Source organism: Mustela erminea, chromosome 5, assembly GCF_009829155.1.
Source record: "Mustela erminea isolate mMusErm1 chromosome 5, mMusErm1.Pri, whole genome shotgun sequence".
In the NCBI taxonomy this organism is placed as follows: Eukaryota; Metazoa; Chordata; class Mammalia; order Carnivora; family Mustelidae; genus Mustela; species Mustela erminea.
This window is the reverse complement of record NC_045618.1, coordinates 141948718-141967220: the sequence shown is the minus strand read 5'-3', so window position 1 is coordinate 141967220 and position 18503 is coordinate 141948718. Positions and strand designations below refer to the sequence as shown.

The following is an 18503-nucleotide window of genomic DNA, read 5'->3' as shown; positions in this document are numbered from 1 at the left end:
TGCTGAATGCTGGATGTAAGTGGATGATTTGAGGGCCCTGGGGGGGGGGGGGGGCGGGTAGTGCTGGGGGTGGGTGCCGATGTGCCCACGTGGGGCAGCTCGCCCAGGTGCTGAATGGGAAGCACCTGAGAAGCAAAACTCAAAGAGCTGAGAAGGACTGAGAAACCCAATCACCCATTCATTGGTTAAACATGCCTGCGTCTCTGCTCTGTGCTCCCGACCAGGCCCAGGGCCAGCACTGCCTCTGAAGGGGTAGAGGGGCAGAGCTAGCCCTGGAGACTCTCCCGCCAGGGGAAGAGTACAGATTATGGTTCTGAGTGGTGAGAGCCACGGGGAGCACCGGACAAGGCCTGGCTGGAAAGGCCCCTCTGAGGCAGTGAGGCCTAAGGCTGAAGGGGTAGCTTCATGCAGTCATGAGGTCAGAGCAGGGCTCTGGAACCAGCTGCCCGTCCCGAGCCCAGCTCTGGCTCTGGCTGGGAGGGGGTGCTCACTTTTATAGGATTTTCACCTCTGTAAACGAAGCAGCTGAGCTGTCAAGGAGTTTTACAAGGAAGGAGTCAGAGCACTGCCTGGCACCGAATTAGCGGCTCTACATAGAAGCAGAGCAGATGGAGACGGGCACTGGGAGGGCCAAGGAGGAGTTCTGGAAGCCCCAGCGTGTTCTAGACAGGAGCCGGTGGTTTGGGTTGCCCAGGCAGAGGTGGGCAAGGGGAGGGGAGCCTCGTGGTGGGGACAGGCGGAGATCAGGGTGTCTCAGAGGCAAGTCGGGGGCTCGGGAGGTGGAGCAAGGGGTGCGATGGCCCAGGAAATGAGGGGTGAGGGGGGAGTCAGAGAGGAGAAACAACAGGGTCGGGTGGACAGCAGGCCAGAAAGCGAGGTCAAACCCATGATTATCTGGCCCAGGCGGCATCCTCGGCAGCCCCTACGGTGAGTAGAGCTAGATTTGAGGCAGTAGATCCAGGTTGAGCCCCGGGTCTGCCCCTCACCAGCACTATGGGCCTGGCCGGTCACTACCCTACTCTGGGTCTCAGTTTTCCCTTCTGAAAAATGGGGCTATGGATAACACCCTCCTGTAGGGGGTGGTGGAGAGGAAAACAAGGCAATGGAGGTGAGGGGTGCTGGCAGACAGCAGGAGCCCAGGCAGTGCGGTGGGCAGGGCTCACCTGGAAGGGTCGATCACCTTGTAGACAACCCCACGGGCCGCTGTGGCACTCGGCACACCTGTCGACATGAAGTACAGCTCCCCTTTGGGCAAGAAACCAGGCAAGGAGTGAGAACACTGCTTAGAATATGGTCCCGGCCAGGACCCTGTCCCCTGCCCTCCTGCCCCGCCCTGGCCAGCTCCCCTCAGGCTCTGAAAGGGACCCCAACCTCAAGGAGGTCTGCGAAGCCCTTCAGTGCCCAGAGCTGAAACCAGAGGCTGAGAAAGGCAACAGTGTCCCCAGCTGCCGGCCGCTCTGCGTGGACCTAGCCATGTTCTGGCCTCCTCCTCGAGACCCAGCCCCACCCTCGTCCCTGTCTGGCCTTATGCCCGGTGCACACCCCTCTGGGCACGAGTGAGGGTCCACAGTCCAGCTCCCCAGCAACCGCTGTTCCTGGAACTCAGGAAGGCCTGCTGCCCCCGAAGCGTGCCCATGCAGGACGCATGGGGGCTGGGGGCCCAGACACAGCCCATGCGTGATGTGATGGCTCAGCCATGCTAACACCTCTTTCTCTGCAAGACAGTGAAGAGTTCTCACAAAGACGGGGGCCGTCCCCGAGGAGAGACTAAGACCGGCAGAGAGCTGCGAACTCTGAGGAAAGCATCTTTGTGGGGATGAGTGCAGTCAAGGAGGGCTGCCCGGGGGTGGGGCCAGAGAGTCAAGGCCCCGGAACCCCAGGGATGTCAGGAAAGGCAAAGACACTTGGCGGGCCGACTTGTTAACTGGGGTAGACCCTGCTGTGGGGGGAGCAGGGGGCTGGGGAGGGCAGGGTGCTGAGTGCTCAGGGACCTCTGACCCCCCTCCAGGAGCACCTGCCCTGCTTTGGTGGGGGCTGGGGGCGGTTAATAGGTCTCCAAGGGGATGCAAACATACCCCAGCAAGACAGCCCCTGCTGGAGAACCCAGAGACACAGGCATGAATTTGCTGTGCAGTCTTGGGCTGTCACTTCCCTCTCTGGGCCTCTTTCTGGAGAGAAGCCTCTGGGAGCCACTGTCCCCTCCTGGGCTATGCAGCCCTCACACCAACTGTCCAGCCCTGTGGAGCGACCCAAGACTCCTGCACGGGCTGCTACCTTGGGCTGGAATGCCCTTCTCCAGGGCCTTCCTTTGGCTGACCAAGCTGAAGCTTAGGGCCCTCCTCTGGGAGGCCTCCGGGCGGCAGGTCCGGTGCGGTACCCCCAGCCCCACCTCGGTAAAGTGACAGGCTTAACACCAGGCCCACTCCTTGGCCTGTCAGTCTCGTCTGCGGGAACAACAGCCCCCAACGCCACGCATAGGCAAGGAGCCTCCCCTCCCCCACCCAGCACTGCCCAGCCCTACCCAGGCCACACCGTCCTCTTCTCTGGGGTGTAGACTGTCCCTGGAGGACAGCGGGCCAGCAGAGGTCCTTGTTTTGCAATTTGCAAGTGTCAGAAGAACAACTGGAGAGCTAGAGCCGGTGGCTGGGGGAGGTTTGTTTGTGTTGGACCCCAGGGCTCTGTGCCTTCCAGGGGCTGCCTGCCCAAGCTCACTAGCACGCTGTCCCTGGGCCGATTTCGAGGAGGCTCCTCCTGGCTAAGGTTACTTGATGTCATTCAGACGGCTGAACGGGGGGCCCCTTGAGAACTGCACCTTCCAGGCCCTGCCCCTGGGGCACCTCCTTCCAAAACACATTAACCCCCTACTGACCGAAAGAAAGGGCTTTCAAAGCCCAGTGGGCTTGACAGGGCAGTGGGGGCTGGGGCTGCCCTTTTGAAAATGTAGACTGTGATGGTGTCATCCAACAAAGGTTTCCCAGACTTAGGCCTGGGGGCTCTGGGCACTGGGCCCTGCAGGGGATACCCCTCCAAAGGCCCCTGGGTGGGCGTTGCCTAGCAACCCTGCCAAGCATCCCCCAGGCCCCACTGGGGGCCCCTCAGCTTTTGTCCAGGGACAATCGGGGCCAAGGACAAAGGGGCCGGAGCAGGATCCAGTCTCCGGGGCCTTCATCCTCTCTCCTCCCTCCCTGTTCCTTGCGACGAAAATACAAGAGCCTGAATGGGAACCCACTAACAGGAAGGTGGTGTCCACCCACTTTCTGAAGATCGTGTGGCTTAATTTTACAGGCCAGGTTTCTTGGCCATCAGGCGCCCAGGGCAGTGAAGGTCTGGGACACACTCTGCCCCCACCTGCCTGCATTTCCACCATGACAAACCCCTTCCTGGTCCCCTCACTCCACAGCCCAGAAGCAGGTCTGCAGGAAGTGGGGGTGGGGCCTGTGCTCCCACCTTCCAGATGAGGAGACAGAAGCCCAGGCTGGTGAGGACCGACACCCGAGCGAGGTCTCGGGCTGCTGCCCACTTGCTCCCCGGCCAGAAGGCCTGAGACTCCATTGCAGGTCTCCGCCCAGGTCAGAGGACCCACGGGGCAGGGGAACCGTCCCAAGCATGTGGCCCAGAAAACGAGAGGCCTTGGGGCCTCAGGAGTGCTCACCGGCCTCATCCTCAGCAAAGGAGATGATGTGAGGGTAGTAGTTGTTAATGAGGCCCGGGAACACACAGGTCTGGCCTCGACCCATGCAGATCTCGCTGTACCGCCACTGGCCTGTCTCCACGTTCTCTCGGAGGGACATCAGACGCCTGCAAAGAAGCAGGAGCTGTGCGGTCACGCCTGGCAGGGGAGCCCCACCCACGGTCCATTCATGCACCCACCCACTCATGTGTTATTCATGAACCAGGACCCTACAGCATTTGCAGGATCCGGTGTAAAGAAAGCGTGCAGGGCCCCTTGTTCCAAAAGTACTAAGGATTTCAAGACAGTGAGAGCTGAACATGAAACCAAGTGCGGGCCTTCGGAACACGGGGTCCTGGCAAACGCACGGGCCGCAACCCACAGTGCAGGCTCTCGACACTCCCCTGTAGTCTGATGGTCAGGATCCGCTGCCCTCATAAAGCTGGCCCAGCCTGCAGCCTTCCCTGGGTACCTCCTCTGCACCAGAGAAGGGCGGGGGAAGGTGACCAGCTTGTCTCCTACCCAGTCAGCTCAGCCCCAGCTGCTGACCCACGGGAGGCAGTCAGGAGCCGAGGAATTCTCCAGGGCTGGTGATCAGAAGTCCGGGCAGACTCTGGAGCAGCCTCCACTCCCACACAAGGTGGAGCTTGGGCATCTTCAGAATATGCCCATTTTGCCCTTAATTCCCTTCTTCTCCCGTCAGTCACCAGACCCTGCTTGGACGTACCCTCCTCTGGGAAGCTCTCCTGACTGCCCCTGCACTGGGAGCCCCCAGCACCGAGCACAGGCTCCCTGAGGCTGGACTGGAATGGACCAAGCATGGGTCTGTCTCCCTGACTTGGGCGCAAGGTGCTTTCAGCTCTGTTGCCCTGACTGTGGCACAAAGCCGGACCCAGCAGAAGGGCTTGGGAAAAGCTAGCAAAATTAGTTGAATCTCTGTGGACAGGAGGCTTCAGCACTCCTAGGGGACAGCAGGAGGGGGAAAAGAGAATCAGGTACAGAGAGAGGCTTCGGGGCACCTGGCTGGCTCAGTGAGTGGAACATGTGTCTCTTGATCTTGTGAGTTCAAGCCTCATACTGGTTGTAGAGATTACTTAAAAAAAAACAAAATCTTAAAAAAAAAAAAAAAAAAAGAGGGCTCCTGGGTGGCTCAGTCAGTTAAGCATCTGCCTTTGGCCCAGGTTGTGATCCCAGTGGTCCCAAGATCAAAGCCTGCATCAGGATCCCTGCTCGGTGGGGAGTCTGCTTCTCCTCCTCCCTCTGCTTGCCACTCCCCCTACTTGTGTGCTCTTTGTCAAATGAATAAATTTTTTTTAAAAAAGAGAGAGAGAGAGAAAGAGAGGCTTCATCTAGACCCATTCCCAGATGGGAAAGCTGAGCAGGAGAGGCAGACCCTAAGGGAAGAGGCCCCAGCACCCAGAGGCCCAGGTCAGGCTTCTCCCTCGGCCCCAGCTGGCCATGTGCAGGCCACAAACCAGTCTCACAGCAGCAGCCTGCAAGAGATGGGAATTATCTGGCTAGCCTCGAGCTTCCATAGCTCCTTGTTTTTACTCCTGGGGACCCTGTCCAGGTGTCCTCATGTGGAGAGGCTAGGGTGAGAATAATTTTTTTTTTTTAATTTTGCTTTTTCTTTGAGGAGGCTCCACGCCCAGTGTGGGGCTTGAACTCACAACCCTGCGATGAAGGGTCTCCTGCTCTACCACCTGAGCCAGCCGGGCGCCCCAGCTAGGAATAACTAGGAGCCACCAGATACTGAGCGCAAACTAGATTCCAAGTGGTGTATGTGTCTTAACTGACTCAGTCCTCCAACCCTAGGAAGCAAGTACTGTTATCATCTTCCTCTTACAGATGAGGACACGGAAGCACGGAGAGGTGACGTAACTGACTCAAGGTCACACAGCGACTAAGTGGGCCAGGATCCGACGCAGCAATCTCAGATACATTTTTTTTTTTAAGATTTTATTTTTAAGTCATCTCTACCCCCAACCTGGGGTTTGAACTTATGGCCCAGATCAAGAGTCACATAGTCTACTGTCTGAGCCAGTCAGGTACCCCATGAACTTAAAAAGAAAGGAAGGAAGGAAGGAAGGAAGGAAGGAAGGAAGAGAAATCTTTACTTGGAGCACGTGGCTGGCTCAACAAGGCACCAGGGACCCCCACAGTCAGCCCCTGGCTGGAGCCCCAGCTCCCCCCTCCCCAGCAGAATGACCTCTCCAGACTCTTCTAGAGGAATTCTCCCCAGAAACCCAGTCAGTCCGTGAAATGAGAGGCAGGTCCTGGCTTCTGGGGAAACCAGGCGGCCCAGAGTCTGTTGAGGAAGCTGTTCCTGTTGCCCCCACCTTCCACCTGTGCCCTCCCTGCCCCCCAGCACCGCTGTCAGGCTTGGAGCCCATGACTGTCCGGTGGGAGGGAAAGACCAAGGGGGCTGCACGTCAACAAGCCTCCCGTCTGTGGTTGCGAGTCGAGCCTTCATGGCGCTGCTTGAGGCAGCCAGCAAGGCTCGGGAAGACTATCCGGAGACAGGGGACGGGTTAGGCTGCTTCCTGACATGAGACTCCCGACTTCTTCCCAGAGGAGGACACCTGCTTGGCTCCCGCTCGGAGGTCCCGGTCAGAGGGCAGCGACCATGTGCCCCCTGCGGGCACACACACACAGCGCACCGGTGCCCTGCTTTCTACAGCAAGCCAGCAGCAGCAGCTGCTTGGCACCGGAGCCCACGGGCCACTTACCCACTCATAAAATCGCCGAAAATGTAGAGGCCGTTCAGGTTGGGGTACTCGCAGCCCCGGTACACATAGCCTCCGGTGACAGACTTGCCCAGTTTGTGCGGGTAGGCGAAAATCGGCAGGATGTCATCTGCAGAGAGGGGAGAAGCCGGCATGAGCTTGCCGGGCAGCCCCTCCCCCACAATGAGCGTGGTAGGTGGTCTGAGTCTAGAGGGGCAAGAGGAGGTGAGGTCACCGGGAGGGCTGGAGTTGGGGGCCCCACGGAGTCAGGAAGGAGGAAGGTGCTTAGGGCTTGGATAGGGTGGGGAAGAGAGAGCATGGGTTTGCAGGGATGGGGTGGGTAGGGAGAGCCAGGAGGAGCCCTGCAGCGCTGGGGGGGCAGGGAGAGGCCAGGGGAGATCCAGGATGGGACGCACCAGGTCCCAAGGCAGGCACTGGCGCACACCCCATGGCATGGGGTATGAGCATCTCCAGGAGCTCGGGGCGGTCTCGATGCGCCACGGGGGCGCGGGGGGCACAAGGGAGGCGCTGAGCACAACCATGGGAGGGGGGATGCAGAGCCGGGGAGGTGGGCCCCCGGGGGCGCGGTCACCGAGGGAGGCGTTGGCGCAGAGCTTGCGGTCGTAACACTCGAAGCCTTCGCGGGCGCGCCAGCCATAGTTGCCGCCGCGCTCCACCAGGTCCACCTCCTCGAACTTGTTCTGGCCCACGTCTCCGCAGAAGAGGCGCCCGCGGCCCGCGCCGGTTGCGGGGTCGCCGCGGTCGAACGAGCAGCGCCACATGTTGCGCACGCCCAGGGCGTAGACCTCGGGCCGCGCGGAAGGGTCGTCCACGAACGGGTTGTCCCGTGGAATACGGTAGAGGGGGCCGCGCTCGTTGCGGTCCACGTCGATGCGCAGCACCTTGCCCAGCAGCGCCGACCTGCGGGGCAGGGCGGACAAGGCGCAGCTCGGGCTCAGCCAGCGCCAGGGCTCACCCCAGGGCACCCGGGGCAGCCCAAGGAAGGTGCCGGGCCAGGTCAAGGCCAGCCTAGGCTGTGGGGCCAGAGACCCTGGTTCAAGTCCTCTCTAGCTGCTTACCAGCTGGGTACCCGCATTCAGGCATGCATGCATTCATTGATTCATTCGGCATTTCTGGGGCACCTTCTCATGTGCCAAGCAGCGGGAAGCGTTGGACATACTTAGCCTCTACTGTCCCATCTCATCCTCAGCACCAACCTTTTAGGTCGGTGAGTACCACTGTGATGCCCTCTTAGAGATGGGGCAGCTGAGCTCAGAAAGGTCACATAACGTGCCCTGTTGTCACACGGCTAGTAAAGGGTGGGCTGTAAAAGGTGGGCACACGCAGCGGGACCCCAGAAACCCAGGCTCACAGCCACAACACTCGTCCCAACTTCCGCATGCCTGTCTCCTCGCCGCCAGGTGAGGGTGCTCTCTTTCCGTCCTGTCTTCTTACAGCGTTGTCCCAGGGAGTGACAACACTCCCCCAAGACTCAGATGGACAGTTTTCTCCCAACACTCAAGACAGTGACCGGAATGTGGAAGGGGCTCATTCAGTGGTTGGTGAGTGAACGGCCGTAATCGAAGTCAAGTGCAGAAGTACAGGGGAGGGCTCAGGCACGGGGAGAGAAAACGCTGCAGATCTCAGCAGGAAATGGGAGGCTGGGGTCCTTGCTTTCTCTCTCACCATCGAGGACATGAGGGAGCAGAACGGCCCCATGTCAGACGGGCCTCAGCAGCCCTTCACCCCACATGCCACACCCACCACCCCCACCTCAGAGATGAGGCCACCCAGGCTGCAGAGTGGGACAACTTGCCACTCCCCCAGGCAGCTCTGGGCTGGTTGGGCCACTCCCATGGCACCAGGCAACATCAGTTTCTGGGGCCCCAAGAGTGAGGAGAGCTCTCTAGAGCACCTCCTTATCACCCGGCTCTTGTCTTCGCTTTGAGCACTCTAGTGCCCCCCCATTCCTGCCCTGCCCCACTGCTTTTCCGGCAGGACTGAGCAGTGTGCACCGCTGTGTACCCTCATTCCAGCCCAGTGTCCGCACCTCAGCCTCCGGCTCACCATCAGACATCTCAGCCTTGCCTTCTTTAACCCTGGAAGGGGCTCCCACCCAGGAATCCCCCATGGTTAATCCCCCATTTGTGGTCTCTTATGTCTTGCTCTGAGGAGCCCCCTGACGTGCTCCAGCCCGCTGGGCACGAAGCTTCTGATCCCACCCTGAGCCCCCACGCCTCGCAGCCAGCTTTATGATGCAAGTGGGCAAAACTCAGCAGCAAAATAATGTTTTAAGTTCCGTCCAATTATCCCCAAATCCTTAATTTCTATTTTCCCCACTACATCACTAAACACATCCCAAACATGAGAAGGCTGCAGGGATTCTTACACTGTCACGTATGAAAGCGCACGTCACGGACTGCGAACACTTTAATTACTGTAATCAACATCACCCTCGCTATTTTTACTTTCTGGGCTAAGGAAGGTTTTGTCATTTTTGCTAAGAGAATGGAAGAGGCTGCCCTAGATATCCTCATTGACAGCGTGCGTGTGTGTGTGTGTGTGTGTGTATGTGTGTGTGTGTGTAGGAGAAGATCGAAGATCAGCAGGCCATCTGCTCAAGCCCAGAAGTACAACAGCAAGCCTGAGCCTCAGTTTCCCATACAGCCCTGCTCTGACCAGCTCACACTCCCCATTTGGTCTGGGAAGGCTCCCTTTCCTTCCTCTGATTCGAGCAGGGCTGGGCTGACTTCCCAGAGGCTCTCTGATGTCCTTTATCAGGCATCCGTGACAAGTGGGTTCTATGCCTGCCCCTCGCAAACACAACCACCTTTACTCCTTATGACAAGCCTCCCCCTGGAGATTATATTCTTCCCTCCAACCGGTGAGTGGAAGCGACTTGATGGGGGTCCCCCACTGGCTAGCTGCAGACTGAGCTGGGACCCCAAGCCCTTTCTACTTACTTCCCTATGCTGCATGGTTGAGGAAGGAAGTCCCCCTGCAGAACAGTATATAAACCAACCCACTGGCTAGCCCAAAGCAGAACATACTTGTTTTGGGCATTTCCGAACTTCCCAAAGGGGTCTCCGGCCATCCCGCCGTCACCAGTAAAGATGTAGAGGTACCCATCGTCCCCAAACAGCAGCTGGCCCCCATTGTGGTTCGAGGCTGGTTCTTCGATCTCCAGGATTATCCTAAAAGAAGACAGGCCACACCCATCAAACAAAAAAACACCAAAAACACAAAACAGCCAAAAACACAAAACAAGATCACACCAATAAAACCTCTCTCTTGGATGCCATTTTGCACTTGAAAAGACTTTTCATATATTTTGTAGCAGGTGATTTTTCTAAGGGTCTAGTAGGCTGGGCAGGGATAATTCACTCCATTGTGCTAAGGAGGAACCAGAGGCTCAGAGAGGTTGAGCAACTTGTCCAAGGTCACACAGCCCATAGGTAGCAGGGCTGGGGCTAGAACTCAGGTCTTCCTACTGTTCCCCACTTCTACCTCCCCAGTGCCCAAGTCACTGGCACAAAAGGTTTCTTCTTAATCATAACTACCTGCCTACCAGCCACATGAGACGAGCACTTTCTACACACACCTGTCATTCGTTGTGTACTGTAATTTCTAAGGAGGTGGGCTGCACGGGGTGGGTTGTGCTCAGTTACACACTCAAGCCCTCAGGGATCTCCTTTAAGGCCGTGGCCTTCTGCTGCATGGCCAGCCAGCTGGCTTCTGGTTAGGGTTCCAGTGGAGAGTGGGAGGGCAAGAAGACAGGAGAAGTCGCACTTCGCTGGCTTCTGGCACTGCCTCCAGAAGGGGTGGTGGCAGGAATGGGAACAGTGGCTCGCAAAGGGGGACTCTTGGGTTCCACCCAGACATCTTGGTACCAGGAGCAGCAAACTTAGCAGCAGAAGGACGTTTTCTGTTCTGATCCCCCGGGTTCTTGCAATTACTAATCTTCAGGTCACTTTGACCTTCCCCTTTTCCTTCTCCAGATCCTCCCAGTTCCTTTGTAGCCAAATCCCTGTTTGCTTAGGTTTTCCAGGATAGGTCACTGACTTAACTAATCTCTTATTAATACAGAGAAGAAAAACCAAGGCACTGAAGATCAAGTAACTTGAACCCAGGACTTAAGGGCTCCGGAACCAAGACTGGAAATCTCTCCATCGAGGCCAATATACATCACCTGGGGGTGAAACAGAGCCCCAGACACCAAGTCCTCCCTGGAAAGGACAGCTCGGACTGTGAGACGTCCACCTACCACGGGGATCCCAGCCCTGGGAACAAGGACTGACAGCTGACTTGGGCAAGGGTGACCACTTGTTCTTGGCCCCTCCCTGAGCCCCTACCTCTCCCTGTGTGAGTCAAGTTAGAGGCTTGTGCTTGACAGGTCCCCAGAGGACCCTCACTGAACACTCACTCTGAAATAGACTTCTCTCTATACTGTGTGTCCCACCTTCTGTTTTTACCAGGAATCCTTTTTGAAAAGTTAGCAATGAAGCACATCCATTCTGTCCCTTTGTCTCTCGGTGTGAGCCATGTGATAACTTGGTATCTCTTGGAGAACGGGTTGCTCAGCCTCGTATCAGATAATGAGAATTATGCTTTCTCCTTTCGCTCTGGCTGTCAGGATGCTCACAGTCAAAATTAACGCTGCATGACAAGACCTACATTAGCCTTCATGTTAGCCAGCCTATTTGATTCCTTCTCCTTTTTATACTTTCAATGTCAAGATTTTAGTTTTATTAAATGTCCAATGTGCCATTATTTGCCTTTTTGCCTCAGGTCAGTCCTGTTCGGGCCCCTACCTGCTCTCTAAGTCAAAGACTAGGATCCTGCAAACTACATTTCCCATGCTTCTTTGCTGGCTGGCCTGCAGCTAGGGACAGCCAATGGAAGGCTCTGGCAGGAGACTGGAAGGTGGGAGGAAGGGAGAAGCCAGGGTATTTCTCCCCATCTCTCTCTCTCTTTGCTGGGCAAGCCTTGGCCGCAGCTGCACTTCCTCCCTGGCCCCGGCTCCCCAGCCCAGACCCACTGTGTTTCCAGCTGCCCCACCCCCTCACCCCACCCCACTCCCTCCTGGGGCTCTAGCAACCCTACATTCTCACCTTGACCCTCTAGCCGGGAGGTGGAGACAGCTTCCTCCAGTTGGGAAATTCAGGCTTAACTTACTTCCTCCCCAGGTTGCTCTTTCATTTCTAATGCCTGAGGAACTAATTTCCAGTATCCAGTCCTGCCTGTTGACCTACTACTTGGCACGGGATTTATTTTCCCGTTGGACCCAGACTGATGCAAATGCCCTTCATGGGGGGCACAGATAATACACAGAGAGCGTTGAGAGGGCTGAATACACCTGCTGGGGTGGGGAGGCAGAGGGTCCGGGGGAGGGGAAGCGGAAGGTGGGGCTCAGGAGACAGACACATCTGGATTCCAGCTCTGAGGCTTCCCGCTGTGTGGCCTGGCCGGTATTTCACCTCTCCAAGCCTCCACTTCCTCACCTGGGAAATGGGGAGCCTACTGCTACCCTCATCGGGCGCTAGGAGAATCGAATGCAACAAACCACCCGCAGTGGCTGATCCAGAAGTCTGGACATGATCCTGGGGTGCCTAGCCCAAAACACGGGCTCAGCCCCCCTCACCAGGTGTGATGGAGGGTTTAAGACCGGTGCAGGTCCACCCTGTGCGTACCGGCGCCCGCCAGCCCAATCCCAGCCCTGCCCACCCCCCACCCCCCACCCCCCCCCCCCCGGCGGGGCCCCTCCAGGGAAAGCACCTCTCCGAGCCGTGGTCCACGGTGTTCACGTCGTCCGCGGACACCCGGAACTCGCTGATGCGGATCCACTCGTCGAAGCCGAACCCCACGGAGTAGTAGACGTAGAGCTTGCCGTTGTGCCGGAAGCTGGGGTGGAGGGCTATGCCCAGGAAGCCCCGCTCGTCGCCCTCCCAGGGCGAGGTGAGCACCGCCCGGCTGATGTTCAGGAAGGGCTTCTCCAGCCGCGAGCGGTTGGGCAGGTAGGCCCACACCAGCCCCACCTGCTCGGCCACGAAGAAGCGGTGGGTGCCGTCCTGTGCGTGCACCATGGCCACGGGGTTGCGCAGCCCATTGGCCACCTCCTCCAGGCACAGCTGCAGGCAGCCCTTGGCGTCGGCCACCACGCGGCCCAGGTTGGAGTTGAGGTTCTCATTGACCAGCAGGTAGGGGAAGCAGTAGTCCACGTCATCCAGCGACAGGTAGCGGCAGAACTTGGCCCGGTTACCCTCCAGGGCCCAGAGCTCTCGGTCAGGCGACAGGTGGCGGAACAGGCCCCGACACGTCTGCCACATGTCCAGACAGTAGTCCTCGCAGAGCCCGGGCACGGTGCGCAGGGGTGTGGACGGGTCCTCGGCATCGTAGAGGTGGGCCGCGTATGGCGAGCATTCCTGCAGGGACAGGGCCAGCCCCGGGATGCTGTGGGCAGGTGCATACCAGCTGCGTGACCGCTGGCCCGGTACCCACCTGCTAGAGCCTCAGGCTGCCGGCCTGTAAAGTGGGGACAACGCCATCTGTCTAGCAACACGGGAATTCTCCTCGCTGGCTGCAACCCTCACCTTCCTGTCCCCTTATCCTCTTCCTCTTGCCCTGTTGCTTCTGTCGGCACGAGCAGCCACAACCACTACTATTACCGCTAGCGGCAGCAGCTGACCTTGAGCCCCTACTGGGCGCCAGAAAGGGTCTGAGACAGTTTTACATGCGATGCCCCAGCCCTATATCGGCGTGACTTACTCCCCACTCAAGGGACAGCTCCTCAAAGAGCACACATCCCCCACCCCAAGTACCTCTTAGCCTCCGACTCTGCTTAAACCGCCCCCCCAAGAAACCCCAAATAAAAAACCTTACCAGGACTCGGTATCATAATAAAACTTAATGTGTCTGAGTGTTTACTGTCTATCTTCCTTGGAACCTAAATCCTACGAGGGCAGGTGTTTTGCCTGTCTGGTCACTGTGTGTCCCAGAACCTCACAGTGCCTAGCACAGAGCGGGGCCAGAGTGAGTGCTTAGGGCGTGTGCTGGGCACTAACTTACCTGACCTGCCCTAGACAGTGAGCGGCGCTCCTTCCTCCGTTACTCAACCTTCACAAAGGCCCACGAACGGAAGAGTGCTGCAGACGGGGGACCAGGGCACAAGTACCCCCCCAGTGTCATTCAATGCCATTCGGTCAGCGCGGAGGGGTAGGGGTTTGGTCTGGGGTCAGCCCCGCCCTCCCCAGCTCTGAGGAGTCTGGCTCGTGGCAAGCTGGTAACACGCCTGCCCACGTGTCCCACCCCCCCTCCCCCGCCGGCCCCAGCCCTTTCTTCCTCCCTTGCTCAGAAACCTCAGGTGGGGTCTTGAGCTGACCTCTTGCTCTGGGGGCAGATGGTGCAGCCACCCTCGGCCTCCCTGGCCCCTGCTGAGGGTCCCCCACTGATGAGACACTGGGGGCCCCACGCAGTACCCCTATGGGCACGATCTGGAATACGGAGTGTTCATGCCTCCTGGGGCAAAACTTTGAGCCCTGGGAGGAGGGAGCTGATGGATAAAGTGTTCTGCCCTCCACCCTGTCCAGCAGAAGGTCCTGATTCACGGTGGGGATGGCTTCTTGGAACCACGCTCCCCCTCTGCTGGCAGGGCCAGGCTGGGTTCCAGCAGGAGGCCTCCAGGGACAGGAGGGGGCAGACTGCCCTCTGGCGTGTGTGTTCAGGCCCTGGGCCAAGGGTGACGCCCTCCCTTTCAACGACTGTGGTCACACCACGGCCTTGTCCTCCTGGCACATTAGTGCTACTGTGAGGCTGAGGGCCACTTGGCGACGTGTGGTTGGTCTCTGGTCAGCCGCTGTCCTGGGCCCAGACACGAAGACCACGTTTCCCGTGTCACCCTTCGCTGATGAGGTCGCTACGCAGTACCATCTCCCTCACAGCCCCCCGGAGCCTCCCACATGTCCAGCCAGCAGCTCTGGGTGGGCTAGGAAGGGTCGGCACGCACACACGCCTCACTTAATTTTTGCAAGGTAAGGTCACTGCGACTCCCATTCTATAGATGAGGAACTGAGGCTCTAGGAAGGCCCTGTGCCAAGAAGTGGTTACACCAGGGCTCAGACCCAGCCCTCATGACGCCTGGACTGCCACTCTTCCCGGATTAGTGAGCAGTGTTTCCTTTAGCAAGCATTGACCAGACACAGACTGTGTGCCAGACACTGTCCTCAGCCCCAGAGACATGACAGGACTAGAAGAGACTTCTAGAAGCCAGTCTGAGTGCCCTCCACTGGTCAAAGCCCAGCCCAGAGCTAGAGAGGGAGCACAGAGGCCTCCAGGGACAGCCAGGCTGGAGTTTGAGCCTCCACGCACCCAACGCTGGGCCTGGCAAGCCCTTACTCGTGGCCTGTGTACTCTTACTTAAACACAATGCAAATGTGGTCCTCAGATCCGAGCAATCCAAAAGCAGGACAGGACAGGGGAGTGTCGTGATCGCTGCTGGCAAGGACGATCAGTGGAAGAGGCAGGAGAAAACCCAAGAAAAACTGGTACAGTATCACACTGCTCAGCCGCCTGGGCCATTCAGCACGGAAGCAAACAGCCTGCTGCCCAGAAACGGCCACTGTGGGCTTGGGGACATCCGTGACTCACCGCCCTGAGTCCCCAAAATTTCTATCGTCTACACCTGTTCCTTAGGAAGGCTGAGACCTTGCACACAGTGTTCTCTTGGGAGGATACTTCCTCCTCTCCCATTTCCACATCTGGCAAATTCCTATTCATGGCTCCAGGCCTAACTGAGAAGCCTTCTCTGACTCCCCCCATCCTCCTACCCCTGGCCCTATTGCATGCTCTCCCGGCTCTCTGTCCGCACCTCAGACACAACATCATCAGAATGTGACTGTGGCTTGTGGGGTGAACTTTCCACTTGTGCTGGCACCTCCCCATGGCGAGAGATGACTCAGCCGGTCTGTCTGCCTAGGACTTGATTATCTCTTGGTATGTCTATCTGTCCCGTAGACTATGAGACCATCCAGCACACAGTGGGGTCCCAGCACACAGTGGGGCTCCAAGAAAACAGGCAATATGAGAGAGTTATTAAGGGAAGGGCTTTGGACTTAGAGTGTACTGCAAACTGAGTTTACTATTCCCTGTGTGACCTTGGGCAAGTTCCTTAACCTCTCTGTGCCTGTGTCGTCGTCATCTGTAAAAGGAGAAAGGAATTCCAACCTCATAGTTGTTGGGAGGAATAAATGAGATGATGCATGTGTTGTTCAGTAAATGCTCAAAATAGATGAACTCTCAATGTTTCCTCTTCCAGGAAGGCTTCCCTGACTTTTCCAAGGAAAGTACAGCCTTTGTCCCCATGCCCCATAGTGTTCAGTCACCCTTGGGAAGGCTTTTATGTGTTCTGATAAGATCGGTGTGTCTGTCTCCTGACTTGAACAAGGGGACTTTTGAGGCTGGGCTTGTGACTTGCCAACTGCCTCTGGGCCCAGGACCCAGCACAGGGCCAGGTCCTAATAGGCTCTGGGGAAACGTTGGTCCAATACATGTGCCCGCAGGAGATGTTCCACATAGATTTCCATCAGAAACCAGATTGGATGACTTCTGGTTACACAGAGAGGCAAGCTCAGTTATCCAGGAAGGTCGTGGTGTGCACACTAGGAACCTGGGGGCCATGTGTCCCAAGCTGCCTTTTCTCCTCTTGATGACACAGGCATTGGCTGGATAAGGGCGAAGCCCTCAGAAAGAGTCTGAAGGGGCCACAAGGGACAGTCACCCTCCAGCTAAGGAGCCATTCTGGGTGCCTGAAGGAGTTGCAGGGGCCTGACGGGGGGCAGGCTCTGGAGGGGACTGTGGGAGTGAGCATGTTTCCATGGGACGCCGCCTCCCTACGGTAGATGCGAATGCTTCAGTGCTGTCATTGACTGAACTTTGTAAATAAGGCCCGTGGCCACCTCCCAGGGTGGAAATCAAGAGGTGATGAATCCAGACAGGGCCCTGGCTCACAGGCATCATGGGCCTCCCCCGAGCACTCTCCTGCCCTCCCTGCCAGAGAAACTGATCCAACCTCCACTCCCATCCAAGTTCACTCCAGACGTGAGGTCACTCTCAGAGACGCCTGGGGTAAAGGGCTAGTGGCCATTCCACCACTGGTTGCCCAAGGCCAAGCCCTGCTGGGAAGATTCTCAAGGAAAGAGGAGAGCCTCCTGCAGGGAGGGGTAGAAGGACTGACCCTTCCCTTCCTCCTCCTAGGACCCGCCCACCTGATTTGCCCTGCTGAGCCTAGCATGTAGTAAGTGCTCAATTACCAAATGTGGCGTAGCTACATGAACCAGCGTGTGACCACAGCGGGGAAGGGCCGGGTTCCAAGGTGCCCCCAGGCTAGTGAGACAGATGCTTGACCAGACCATTCTGGCTCCCCTGAGATGCCCAGCACAGGGGCTTTGCACTCTGGCGCTCCCCAGGGTTCCCTTCCTCATCCACTCCCAGGCCTTCTTATTTCTGACCCAGATGGCCCACTCACATGGCACCGAGTGTGCGCCAAGTGCCCAGCATGGCCATGCCTGAGCTGTGTGACCACTGAGCAAGTCCCTGTCTCTCTGGGCTTTTTCTGAATTGGCCTCTGGGCCCCACCGCGTCCCTGCCTAGGGCTGAGAAGCCACTGAAGGCCAAAGAGGCACTAGAGAAATCCCACCAGAATCCTCCACTGAGCCCTGAGTATGTGCCCTTTAGTCTGTGTGGCAACTCTGAGGGACGGCTAGGAGTGCCCCCATTTTAAAGATGATGCAATGATGTGCCGTGGTGACCTCCCCAGGGCTGCAGAGCCAGGAAGCGGCAGGCCCCAGAACAACCCAGTAAGCCTAACTCCAAGCCTGCCCTCCTGCCCTTCCCCCGGCTGGCTGCAGGCTGTCAGCTAGGCTGCCTGGCAAGACACTTCCACCCAGGTCTCACTGCCTGGACAGTGGGCCAGGGCCAGCCTAAGGGCTTTCTGGCCTCGACTCCATTTCCCCAGGGATTCTGGTCAGTCACTCCAGAATCAGACCCATGCAGGAGGAAAAGGAGCAGCCAGAGCACAGTCCTGTGGGGGCAGAAGCAGGGGCTCTGCCCTCAGAGGGGATGGGACTGAGAGGTTACACCAAAGGGATATGTCCCTCAGGTGGTCTGAAAGGATGAGAGCCCCTCTGCCTGGTGGGGGCGCTCCCAGGGAGGGTACAGCAGGAACCGGTGGGGGCGGGAAGGGCCAGAGACGTCGCCCTGGCTCACCCAGGGTGTGAGCGCCCCTTAGTTGGTCCAGGAAGGGGGCGGGGGCTCTGAGATGGTGTCCTCAGGGCAGGGCAGGGGCCCTCACTGGGAGCAGCGTCCCCCATACTCCTCCACAAACCCAAGTCTAGCTCATCACCCCGCTCCCTGCTCCCCGCAGGTCCAGACTGTTCCCGCCTCCCCAGGGGCAGTGGGGGGGGGGGGTGGTGAGGGAAGCATTGAGAGGGACAAAGCCTTCCCATCCTGGTACCCCCATAAGGGCGGGGCTCCTGGAGGCCGGGACACTGAGGGGCTGACTTCAGGAGGTCCCGGTTCAGAGGGGACCCCCGAACTCCAGGGGAGAGATGACATCGGTGTGTCTGGTCCTCTTGCTTCCCAAGGGGAAACTGAGGCCGGGAGAATGTCTAAGTCACGAAACTAATGAATGGCAAAGTCCGGCTCCCCGCCCCGCGCGGGATGACCCCGCCCGGGGGCCCGCGGTTCCAAAGCCAGCCGCCCGCCCTCTATCGCCGCCCGGCGGGGGCTGTCCCCGGCGCCCTCCCGCCCGGCCACCGAGGCCCCGACGCGCGCCCGCTCACCTGGCACAAAAGGTCGAGCGCGTAGCCGGCGCACGCGGCCCACTCGGCGGCGTCCACGCGCGCCGCCAGGGCTCCGAAGCGGCCGGCCAGCGCCGCGTCCTGCTCGGGGGTGCAGCAGCCGAAGGCCGAGTACTGCGCGCAGAAGCGCAGCGGCTGCGGCGGCCGGAAGGGCGGCCTGAAGTCCAGGCACTGCGGGTGCGCCGCCGCCCCGAGCGCCCGCAGCGCCAGCAGGGCCAGCAGCGCCCCCGGCCCGGCCCGCCCGCCCGCCATGCC

The 18503-nt window shown here is 58.6% G+C and overlaps 1 protein-coding gene across 2 annotated transcripts in view; it reads right to left on the bottom strand.

The window, feature by feature from the left end:
• The window catches only part of HHIPL1 (HHIP like 1), a 24433-nt gene extending 5930 nt beyond the window's left edge, over positions 1-18503 (bottom strand). For both annotated transcript variants that reach the window (XM_032345241.1, XM_032345242.1), the window contains exons 1-7: positions 18231-18503; positions 12172-12818; positions 9447-9590; positions 6989-7317; positions 6400-6526; positions 3653-3798; positions 1164-1245 (exon numbers count right to left, since the gene is read on the bottom strand). In XM_032345241.1, coding sequence (XP_032201132.1) covers positions 1164-1245; positions 3653-3798; positions 6400-6526; positions 6989-7317; positions 9447-9590; positions 12172-12818; positions 18231-18500 — 1745 coding nt within the window. In that variant the 5' untranslated portion in view covers positions 18501-18503. The remainder of the gene's footprint in view (positions 1-1163; positions 1246-3652; positions 3799-6399; positions 6527-6988; positions 7318-9446; positions 9591-12171; positions 12819-18230) is intronic.